A 12,028-nucleotide genomic window follows, 5' to 3' on the forward strand; every position below is an offset into this window, starting at 1 on the left:
TCATTCTGACACATTTGTGTTAATGGTAGCTGCTTGGAGCTTGCTGCATTTAACATGAAACATCGAGAGTTCATTCACCTCCAGACTTTCAGCTTCCGATGACAATATGTTGAGTTGTTTATCGGAAAAAAGGGTATTAAAGAAGAGATGCTTGATGCCTAACAGGCAATAACAAAATAATTAGCCAATTTAATGTCTCAAATTACTGTGTTTTGTGTTATCTGGGGAACGCTGCCAGTTCAGTTTGTTTCCTTAGTTTTCCCCCAGCTTTAGTATAGTACTCTAATGCCAAATTAGCTCTTGTTCTAGGTTTAATTTTATCGGTCCGATTTTCTTTGTCCTATAATACAATCAGAGAGAAACACGATAGTGTTTTGGACAATTATAATTACTATTTGATGTTATGATTGCCCAAAATATAGATCCGTTCATTTTAAGTATGACTGGTACCATCCGAGTAGACATTTGATGTAAGTCAATGATCTAAGCATAACTTTTTGTATTGTAATGATTGTCCATACTAAATACCCAGATTATATGAATGTGATCAAAAAGAGAACTTTGGTTTGTTTTTTACTATTACAAATTACATGTTTCCTAGACGTGATATAAAATAGTTGTTTTGTCTAAAGTTTCTGTCATTTTATGGAGTTCTTTATCGCTTTAGGCTTAAAAGTAATTGATGTGTGAATGGTTCCTTAGAAGCAAATCTGTTTGGCTTTTAAACAAAGCATGTGCCCCCATAAATGGACCACTTTTAACCCCTTCGCGACCTTTGCCGGTTCAGGACCGTCATAACAAGAAGGTCACTAAATGACCTTTGGCGGTCCTGAACCGTCAAAAAATTAAATATGTCGAGGCATTCAGCAAGGCCGAGATCGGCATCGGGGGCCATGTCTGGCCCCTCCCCGGGGCGTCAACAGCCGCCATACATTGTATGGCGGCGAACGCCCGTTTTAAAAGCGTTTAGGAGGCGATCAACGATCGCCTCCTAAACTTAAATGGTGTCGCTGGAATGCCTCGATCAGGAGGCATCCAGCAACACCAAACACTTACCTCTGGGTGGGCTGTGACCGCTCCGGAGAGCGGTCACAGCCGCCGCTGCCGGTGATCTTCGCCATCAAGCAAGATGGCGGCGGCCCGGGAAATAAAACAATAAAGACGAAAAAGTTCGCTAGAGGGTCTCCAGACCCTCTAGAGAACTGGCTCCACTTGCTGGTTGAATACAGGTACTGCATTCAACCATGCAAGTCAATGGAGCCCAGCTTTCTAATCACTATGTGATTAGTAAAATATTCAAAAAAAATAAAAATAAATAAAAAATGTAAAAAAAAATTAAAAAAAAATGTGCTAACATTTAAAAATAATTATGCAGTGATGTCACTAGATGAACCATCCAGTACCAGCAAAATGTGTAAAAAAAAATATAAAAAAAGTATTAAAAAAATAAAATAAAATTAAAAAATAAAGTTTATTATTTTGAGCAAGTGCTAAAATTTCTCAAAAATCTCAACAAAGAGTTAAAATAAAAGCACTTCAAATACCCAAGGGGTGTCTAATATATAAAAAAAATGGCTGATGGGGTAAATTGGAGTGGCCTAGCTCAAAGATAGGGCATAGGTACAGACTGACCAAAATGGAGAAAAAAAGCGCACTTCCCAAATGTGGCATTTTAAATCTGAAACAACCCGACAAACCCATGCATGTCGGGTATCACTGCACTCAGGAGATGTTCCTGAACACACATTGGCGTGTTGTTTGACAGTGGCATATACCAGAACCTGTATATCTATAACTAAAGTACAATTTGTGTGAAAAAAAAATAAAAAAAATTACTATTACAAAGTTTGACAAAGTGTAGTTGTATAATTGGTGCATGGAAAGGGTTAAAATAACAGCATTTGGAATACCCTGGGGTGTCTAGTTTTCAAAAATATATGGTTTGAATGGGTTAAATTGAGTTAACCGGCTTCAAAGATATTCCAAAGAGGAGAGGGAGGCACAATGACCAAATGACCACCTGAATTACGCATGCCCCAAAAGTAGCCTTTTACCAGCCAAACAATCTGACAAACCCATGCATGTCGGGTATCACTGCACTCAGGAGATGTTCCTGAACACACATTGGGGTGTTGTTTGACAGTGACATATACCAGGACCTGTATATCTATAACTAAAGTACAATTTGTGTGGAAAAAAAAATAAAAAAAATTACTATTACAAAGTTTGACAAAGTGTAGTTGTATAATTGGTGCATGGAAAGGGTTAAAATAACAGCATTTGGAATACCCTGGGGTGTCTAGTTTTCAAAAATATATGGTTTGAATGGGTTAAATTGAGTTAACCGGCTTCAAAGATGTTCCAAAGAGGAGATGGAGGCAGACTGACCAGATTTGTTAAAAAAGATTTGGAAATCATAAAACGCTGCTTGTACTTATTGCCCTATAACTTACAAAAAACAGCAAAAAAACATAAAAACATTGGGTATTTCTAAACTCAGGACAAGTAGTAGAATCTATTTAGCTAGTTTTTTTACTTGCTTTTTTAGGTGAGTAAAAGATTTTTCAAATAAAAGTCATAAAATGTGTTTTTTTTTCAATTTTGCACCATGTTTTTTTTATTTTTTTTATAGTAAATAAGATGATACGATCAAAATAATGGTATCTGAAGAAAGCCCATCTTGTCCTGAAAAAAACAATATATAACTTATGTGGGTACACTAAATGGGTGAGGAGAAAATTACAGCTGAACACAAGCACCACAAAAGTGTCAAAACAGCCTCGGTCCCACAGGGTACAAAACGAAAAATGAGCCCGGTCCTTAAGGGGTTAAAGTGCATTCTCTCTTTTTATGTTGCAACAAAAGGCCATTTACAGGCCATGTATTTTTTATTTTTTTTTACAAAGCAAAGGTAAATGCCCTCTTATTGTGTTTACATTTACACTATACCAAGCCTTTTTCCTGCCTTGACTTTACATGCTTCAAAGTATTTTGACTTTACGCTACTGCATGAGTAATTATGTGCAACGTAAGGGCAGTCTGGTGATGTTATTTGATTTTTTTTGCTATATTGTTATCTCCTGCCTAAGTTCTAACGAACATTTATCTGAGAAACACTGCTTGTTCTCTTATATCCCCATAACCACGATGATGTCATATATTCAGTAAATAGTAATAGGCGGACAGAAGGGCCAGGCCATGGTGAATGTAACCCTTAAAGACAATTCCATTGCTGCTCTTGAAAAAGCTTGGGTCCTAATATCAGCGAAAGGGAATACTATCTCCTCTGTATTGTACTGGGTTGAATGCTTTAATATTTTTATTTTACAACCTGTATCCCCACAGATATAACAGAAGACTCTATCGTTGCCTTGTAATATAGCCATAGAATTAGCCTAAGATTAGCATTATTATAATGCAGTTCTTCAAGGGGTTAATAGCTGTAGTATGCATTTTATACTGTAATTCATATCTCTTCAGCCTCCACAAATGCATGTTTCTCTAGGGTTGGTCTACTTTTATTGGAAAGAATGGCAAGTTGAACCCTGTAATCCAGTGTGTAGTCGTGCCTGTGTATATAGATATAGCTTTAACCCTTCAAAATACCAAACTTTCCTTTTGCTTTATGCCTTTCTTTATGGTAGCATCATCTAATGACATTTCATGCACGTACCAGATTAACTGAAAATGAACTACCTGTAAGTGTCTTTTATTGAATACAAATAGTAATTCATATTTTTCTTTGTTATGTGTCATGCTGTTTTCTTGCAGGTTTATATGAGTTATGCTGTTTAAAAGCTGAACAAAGACTTTTTATCCCCAAGTATTCATTGGTGTAAACTTGCTGTAAAATTGAATCTATAGGGAGAATGCTGTTAACCTTCACTTTCTAATCTTTGCATCTTTCGCGGAAGACTTTCTGTTTCTTTTGTTGGTATACATTTAATATTTCCCACTCTTTCCTTTTGCTCTTTGCTTTCTATCTACAACCTGTCCTTCTCTTCTTGCAGCAAAATCGTATCAGTGAAAATAATTGATGACGAGGAATATGAGAAAAACAAGACCTTCTTCCTTGAGATTGGGGAACCCCGTTTGGTGGAGATGAGTGAGAAGAAAGGTGGGGCGTCTGCTCCGAGGCTGAACCCTAACCATTACTTTGTCTGACTTATCACACTTGGATGGCTTATTCAAACCATTGACTCAGATGCACACATCCATTTACATATGTAAAAGGGCTTTAGTCTCAATGGGGAAGGATACCTTAACACAAACATGGTCAGTAGATGTATGTTGGTGATGGCGCCTACACTGTAGATTTTCTGAACAGGGTTCAGAGATCGCAGTATAGTGATGGGGTGGCATATTCTTTAGCATATTTGAATGGATGTGTGCAGGTTCAACTACTCATAGCATCATAATAACCATCAGGCTTAGTTGGGTTTTTAAGCATGTGTGTGCGTGTGACCTCAACCATCCATTTCCTGTCTTGTGTCCCCACAGGAAGTTCATTACAGTTAAAATACTTGACAGAGAGGAGTATGACAAAGAGTCCTATTTCTACCTTGTGCTTGAAGAACCAATCTGGAAACGAGGAGGAATGAAAGGTGTGAGAGTAAAATATCACCCAAACCAATAAGTAAATCAAACAATGCCCTGTTCTGTATGTAAATCCTACTCTCACACTTGCTCTCTCCTCTTGCTTAGCCTCTGAACTCTATGCAATTCCTTCTGTTAAGCTTGGCCAGCTCTTTGTTTATCCTCTCCTCTAGAGCTTGAAAGAGGCCTATTCACACCATATCTGTATGCAAGAAGCTTCGTGCTAACTAGACCCTCCACCTGCCTCAGGCATTGGTAGGATGTCTGGGTTAGCACAAAAAATAAGATGTAGATAATTCAGGCATGAATTCGGTAACCCATTAGTCAAGGTCTGTAGTGGTGCTTTTCTTCAAAAATGTAATGCATAGGTAAATATATGTATGGATGTCATCTTATATGAAAAAGGTACATTATAGGTAGTTGAGTCGTGACATGCTTCCCTATAAGTACAAAAGCAGCATACCTTCCCAGCCATTTAAAAAAAAAGTAATGGTAATATCAGCTGCTACGTAAAGGTTAACGTTAACCAAAGCATTTAAAACTCTTGAACAAATAGAAAACAGCAGTTGCTCCATGATTTTATTAACGAGAGGCATCCCATATACCTCCAGTGATTTCACCATTACGAAATGTGAAAATATGTATTCTAATGAGCTAAAGAGCTTCTAAAGAAAAAAAATACCAGTGTCTTTTCTGTAGCATTGAATGCATAGGTAGGTCACTTATTATTATTTGAATATTAGTTAGTCTCCGTGTATCAGACCAACTTTAGTAGTGTTTCGGGAGAATCTATACCTTACTAATTGGAGCATGCATGCACTATATTAACCGCCAAACTAATATAAGAAATTCTAGGAGCTACATATGTCAGCGTCTAGAATTAACTAATCCCATTGCTTACAATAAGGTTTTATCTGCATGTAGTTATATTAATATTGCTGCAGTCTGTACAAATGCATGATTCAAGCCAGGTTTTCTACTGTTTAAATATTCCGTGTAGAAATACTATATACATGGTCCGTGTTCAAACTGGTTAGAGGCTTTAACCCCTTAAGGACAATGGGCGGTCCCAAAACCCATGCAGTTTGAGCCCGTACATGTACGGGCTTTGTCATTAAGGGGTTAAAAATAAGCTATTTCTTGCATGGTTACGCCTGGTGAAATATCAACAGTTAAAACCCAAAGAATGAACCCTGTTGTTAAAATTAATATTGATCCAGCAATCCCTTTATTCTTGTCTGGGACTAATTTAAATTTATTAGGTGTAAAAAAAAATTAACTAGGACATTAGCTTCTTGTAACCAAATCATTAATTTGGTTAATTAACACTGATATGTGTTTATGAGCCATCAGGTGGAATATAGCAATCTTTAAATTAGTGCTTAAAAATCTAATTGCTCTTTTTGTATACCACAAAACCTTAAAAATGTGCCTTAAATATAAAAAGTTAGTAGAAAAATGTACATATTGCAAGAGTAATATGGTAATTTCATTTAAAAAAATAAGTCACTCATTTCAATCAAAATTAAGCTATAGTTCCCTTTATTACGTAACATATGTTGTTTGGCTAGGTTATCAATGGACAATTTAATGTTGAAATGTAAAATTAAATTTCTAAATGTTTTCAGTAGATTGGGGGATTTATTGAGCATCATCACAACTGAATGCAATGGTCAGTTAATGGGAAAAAAAGAAAGCTTAAAACTGCCGCTTGTTCTTTAAGGTAGATTTTCAACATGGCCATGGCTTTCAATGGAAAATAATAATAAAAGTAATGGCAGAGTGTATTTATTGACACAGAGAAAACATAAATCAGGTTTATTCCATTTAGCTTCCTTCCCTCCTAGGCTTAAAAATAATAAAACAAATGCATATTTTATATAATGAAGCTGAATTAAATTTATATACAACTATAATAAGAAAAGAGAGAACAATACATGGTAAGGTACTGATCAAATATCCCTTCCATTTCTAAAGCAACAAGGTAATTTTATGCTAAAAGTCCAGTTGGTCCAATTGGATAATTCTTGCTTAAATTTCCTTGCCTCTATGCCAGGGTTGGGTAGCTTGGCATTGGTTACCCAGCCCTGGTAAATACTGAGCTTCTTTCTGTGGACATCTGTTTCATTTCCTCAATTCATTTGTCTTTCTTATTCTGTCTGTCTCCTATGTGTTTTATTTACAGCCCTGTTGTTGAATGAGCTTGGTAAGCATTTCATTTCTTGTATTTGTTTCCCACGTTTCCAATTTCACTGTGTTCCTATGGGTAGCCAACCAGTTATTGTTGAATTCCAAGTCTCATCATCTCCATGCAGGACACATATATGCTGGATGGAGATCTATGGGACTTGTAGTTCTGCAAACGGTGGGGAGTTACATATCATTTTGTTGATTATATTTTAAACATTTTATGTTTGTTATCTTTGGGTGCATGTAAGGTAAATTTGATATGTATCACCTGAACTTATAAGAACATATTAGGACAGATACACACTTTCTCATGCTTTGACAATCTGAAATTGTTAACAAATAAAGTAGGCTATTTGAAAATGTTAGAATTTGTTAGAAGAAAAGTTCAAATGAGTTAGACCGGAAATACACCTTGTTGATTCCCAAATTGTCAGTGCCAAACGGTCCAGTTGAGCGCCTCTAATATGGTAGCCTCAGTTACATTCAGAACCAAAATGAACTAATTAGAAGTTTTAGAAGGTACTCAGTTATATTGCCTGTCATGTTAAATGTTACACAATGTTACAAACCCTGGATTCTCAGTTACAGTAGTCATTTGACAGGATAATGCAATGTTATTTGCATGCTATTATATGGATTTCCATACCTGAATTGATGTACTTGCTAGAAAGTTTAGACGACCCTTATTATTTGACACAGTCAAATCTGTGAAACAGCCAAAATGAGCACAACAAGAGTTAATGGAATCATTTAGGAAATGAAGAAACCCCACTGAACTGTTAAATGAGCCTTTTTTTTAGCAAATTAGTGTTTTAGACATGCAAATCAAACAGAGATTCTTCATTTCTGCTACTAAAACAAACACACCATCCAATGCATATATATATATTCATATACCTATATAATTTCTTTATATATGTATGTTATGTAGTACATATTGTATGCTTATGTTTAGTAGGTGCTCAATGTCTCACTGTGGATTTTTATTGGATATATTGCATATTACATAGTTGCAGGGTTGCTTAGCAGACAAAAAAATGCTGCACCGCTGCTTCATCGGTTAGCATACAATTCACATTATGTTCCATTACCAGATATCTAGTCTTATGATGAGTTGCCAAGAAACTTTTAAAGCTTTTAGGCATTATCATTGAGAGCCCTAGATTATAGACTAGGCTATAAACTAACGATCTATAGATTAATGTAGATTGCAGTTAGCCGCACAATTAAAAGAAAAATGTTTAAGGTTTGTTCAGGTCAATATATCATTTATTTTCTTGATTTTAAGGTGTTACAGCTAAGATTTTTATATTCTATGTATCTACTGTGTACACTGGGTCCAATGAAAACTAAAACCACAATATGTTTCCAGGGCTACTCAATTTTAAGATTGGCAGCCCCGTCTATTGATGTTTCTTTCATGCGGTTAAAGTAGCTTTCCTTTAAAGAGGAAAATCTTTTAACAGTGAGTATTCCTTAACATGCCCATCCAGTGACTAAAGCGTGTAGTATTATGAGAAGTCTTAGTTAGTGTCCTTATTATGGACCTTCCTTCTCTTTAGCTATTTTCTTTTATCACAGAATGTCCATCGAATATAGTAAATTGCTTGTCATTGATGAACTTTTAGTCAGTGAAAAGAAAACATCCAATGTTAAATACACATATCAAAAAGACTAGCCAAATTTATGGTTTTGAACAACCCTATTAAGATCAGACAAACAATTTGCTTAGATTGTAATGCTGTATATTTCATGGAAGAAAAACGTACTGGTACCAATAATCTGTTTTTCTTTTCTTTTTTTTGTCTGCTGATGTTCCTAAATTGTAGGCGACTTCACCATCACAGGTATGTGTCTTTTATATATTTGTGATTTTAAATACAAAAAGTGTTTATTATATGAACTCTAATTATTATATGTGTTTTCTGTTTTTTTTTTTCCTATAAAGGGAAAATATTATATGGTAAGCTCAGAGAATAAAAAATGTGTGGGGTTTAGCTAACATCCACTGATATGAAGTGCTTTTGATACCACTGTGGGTCCATGGATTGTTCTGCACCGGTAACACTATGTGTGTTTGTTTATTATAAAACCATGTTTTTATTAGAAATTTGTGTTTTTTTTATTCTGCATGCTATATGATAAACATAACCTCCCTTGTAGATACTGTGTATAATAGTGCATTAAGCAAATAAATTATTAAAGTCAAGGGTTGCATGTACAGCACATAGGTACATAGATCAAGAAATATTAGAGAAGTTTCTCTCAAACATCTATTTACTTTAACATGTACTTTTTGGTATTCCCTTTAAGAGAAGAGCTTCATAGTGATTTGTATGGCTTTATTACCATTACCCAGTATTTATTTCAGTTTTTAGACTCGCAAGCCGGTGCAACAGATATTTGTACAACATGATATGCAAAAATGTAACAGCAGTCTCTCCGGTAGGCAGGTGGCCCTTGAAAAGGCTAAGAGAGCCAAACCCAGCCCAGCGTCCTCCAGCTATACCAACTAGTTGTCATATTGTTGACATATTCAATGTGAAGGGCCCCATGACATTCAGAATCTTAATTTGAAAGCAGATTTCCACTAAATAATTATACTTAATAATTATATACTATGTGTATCAATATAATATATACAATAGCGCATATAGGCTCTTTAAGAAGAATTAGAGTCATTCAAAACATCAGAGGAGGCTTCTGTCCAGTAAGGAACCGTTGCTACATGCCAATGTCTGACTTTATAATGGCAAAAACAATGTATCATAGCATAGGCTGGGATAAGGCCTAAATAAATCAGTGATATAATATAATAAACTATAGGGAATTTAAAGCTGACTGGTGCTATACAGAAAACCTAAAAAGATGTATTTGTGGACCAAAGTATTGGGACACCTAATCATTACACCAGCAGAGAATTTTATGACACCTAATTCTAAATACATATACATTAATATGTAGTTGGTCCCCCCTTTGCAGCTATAACAGCTTCCACTCTTCTTGGAAGACTTTCCACACATTTTTGGAGTGTTTCTTTTGCCCATTTATCCAGTAGAGCGTTTGTGAGGTCAGGCACTGATGTTGGACAAGAAGGTCTGGCTAGCAATCTCTGTTCCAGTTCATCCCAAAAGGTGTTCGATGGGGTTGAGGTCAGGGCTCTGTGCGGGCCAGTCAAGCTATTCCACACCAAACTCATTCAACCACATTTTTATGGGCCTTGCTTTGTGAACTGGGGCACAGTCATGGAAAATGGTCTTCCCCAAACTGTTTGCACAAAGTTGGAAGCATAGTATTGTCCAACATGTTTTGCTATGCTGAAGCATTAAGATTTTCTTTCACTGGTTCTAGCCCAAACCTTGATGTCAATATTTAAGAGCTGTGTCCCAATACTTTTCTCCATATAATGGAGCACAAAGCAAGGTCCATAAAGACATGGTTGGATGAGTTTGGTGTTGAAGAACTCACAAAGAGCCCTGACCCAAAGTCCCTGTTGGTGTTATGGTCAGGTGTCACAATACTTTTGTCCATATAGTATATATTAATGTCATAGGCTTCTTGTGGCATTTATATAAGATAATATTTATAGAAAAAAGGGAGGTTCTTAAGTAAGTATGGCATAATATTAGGGAAGATGCATATACCAATTTTATTGGAAAGCAACTTACTGTTTTTCCTGGCTAACAGTAACTTGACTGTGAGTGCTGGGGTTTTTAGTAGGATGTTGGTCTCCCAATCCTGCCAAAAGTGAGCAAGGAAGAATTAGCCCTTTGAGTGCAAGAGGACACTCAGTTTGATAAACTAAAATATTAGGAAAAATGGACAGTTATTTTCAAGATAGTCTTTTTGTAGTTACATAGAGAACAAATAGAGGAAATACTTACTTAAAATGCAGTTCCCAGTGGCACAGTATAAACAGTGGACACCATTGTTTGTAGATTAACTTCTATTTACCTGTAAAAAAAAAATTGGCTTTGCTGTTTTAAATAGAGTAGAACACATGTTCCAAGACCTCTTATTAGAAGCATAATAAATCCATATTTTTTCCATTTTAGTGACTTACAGAAGCTAGGTCTTACGTAGTAACTAATTTATATTTTCACTATCAATGTACAATAGGTCGCCATCTTAACGGCAGTCAGAATGTGATGGGTAAGTGAGACTGTTATGTTCTTCTGTAAACATCTCAGAAGAAATATAACTGTTGCTCCTACAGCTACTATGCACTAAAAAGCAGTTAATTCAAGCCACAAATTAATAATAATCAGACACATGCAAAAGGAATCATTAAATTAAAACATACCTTTCGATATTTCAAATTAATAAGGAAAGAGACATTAATCTTAGAGGGAGTAGGGAGAAGAGCGTTACCCTGACTTCATGACCTTCATGACCGATGATACTGAAACAAACAAATTTAAGGTTCAAATTAAAGACTTTCCCACACAAAGATCCAGCAAGAAGAAAAGCTTCTACCGTGAATCCATTGTTAATACAACTACGGCAGGAGAAATCAGACTAGAAGAATCACAAAGCTATACTTTAGAGTAAAACATTTCAGATGTAGTGTATTATGCTTCTCTTATGACATCAAATTACAGCATTAAATAATTCATTTTCTTTCATGGCTATATATAGACCTGTAAAACAACATTTTCAATATTCATTGTTATGCAGTTGTCCCAAACAATATTGTACTGAAGGGTTTCTTTGCAGAAGTCTGCATTAATGTGATTCTTTATGATAACCTTGAAAACCAAGCCAACTTTATGATTCAAGTTAAGTTGAGTTGTAATGAAAACCATAATGAAAACCATAGAAACACTCAAACTTAGAGTCAATTGTCATAAACTCATAATAAACTCAACAAATGTTACCTCAGATGAGGGAAGGTTAATGCAGGACTCAACTTCAATAGGACAGACAGACTTGAGAACCAGCTAGACCTTCAAGTCTACTGCCAACTGGAGACTCGGCCTCCAATTTTCATGGTCACCATGAGTAACAGACTCAATAACCAACTTGACAACTATACAATGCAGTTTAGCAGCAGTATAGCAACTCCACACAAGACTTATGTCAACATTAACTTGACTTTTCATAATTAATTGATTTACACTAACCCTTAAATCTTTATACATCTTTCTCTCTTCCATAGTATGTAGGGTTAAAAATATTAGTACAAAAAAGTTAAATGAAGTGTATGGAATCAATATTTCTCTTAAAAAAGAAAAAGAATTTT

The 12,028-nt window shown here is 35.5% G+C and overlaps 1 protein-coding gene across 20 annotated transcripts in view; it reads left to right on the forward strand.

The window, feature by feature from the left end:
* The window catches only part of LOC149303350 (sodium/calcium exchanger 1), a 142,980-nt gene that overhangs the window by 108,160 nt on the left and 22,792 nt on the right, over window positions 1-12,028 (forward strand). For 2 of the 20 annotated variants that reach the window (XM_089481441.1, XM_089481447.1), the window contains exons 2-4: window positions 4,011-4,117; window positions 6,782-6,802; window positions 8,616-8,633. In XM_089481441.1, coding sequence (XP_089337567.1) covers window positions 4,011-4,117; window positions 6,782-6,802; window positions 8,616-8,633 — 146 coding nt within the window. Of the gene's footprint in view, window positions 1-4,010; window positions 4,151-4,500; window positions 4,605-4,771; window positions 4,801-6,781; window positions 6,803-7,184; window positions 7,201-8,615; window positions 8,640-8,734; window positions 8,750-9,501; window positions 9,507-9,563; window positions 9,572-11,113; window positions 11,139-12,028 lie in introns of those variants that run through there. The other 18 variants (XM_089481448.1, XM_089481452.1, XM_089481444.1 and 15 more) reach the window with 14 other exon arrangements.

Source organism: Sceloporus occidentalis, unplaced genomic scaffold, assembly GCF_023333645.1.
Source record: "Sceloporus occidentalis isolate IW3139 unplaced genomic scaffold, rSceOcc1.0.p SCAF_15, whole genome shotgun sequence".
NCBI lineage: Eukaryota > Metazoa > Chordata > Lepidosauria > Squamata > Phrynosomatidae > Sceloporus > Sceloporus occidentalis.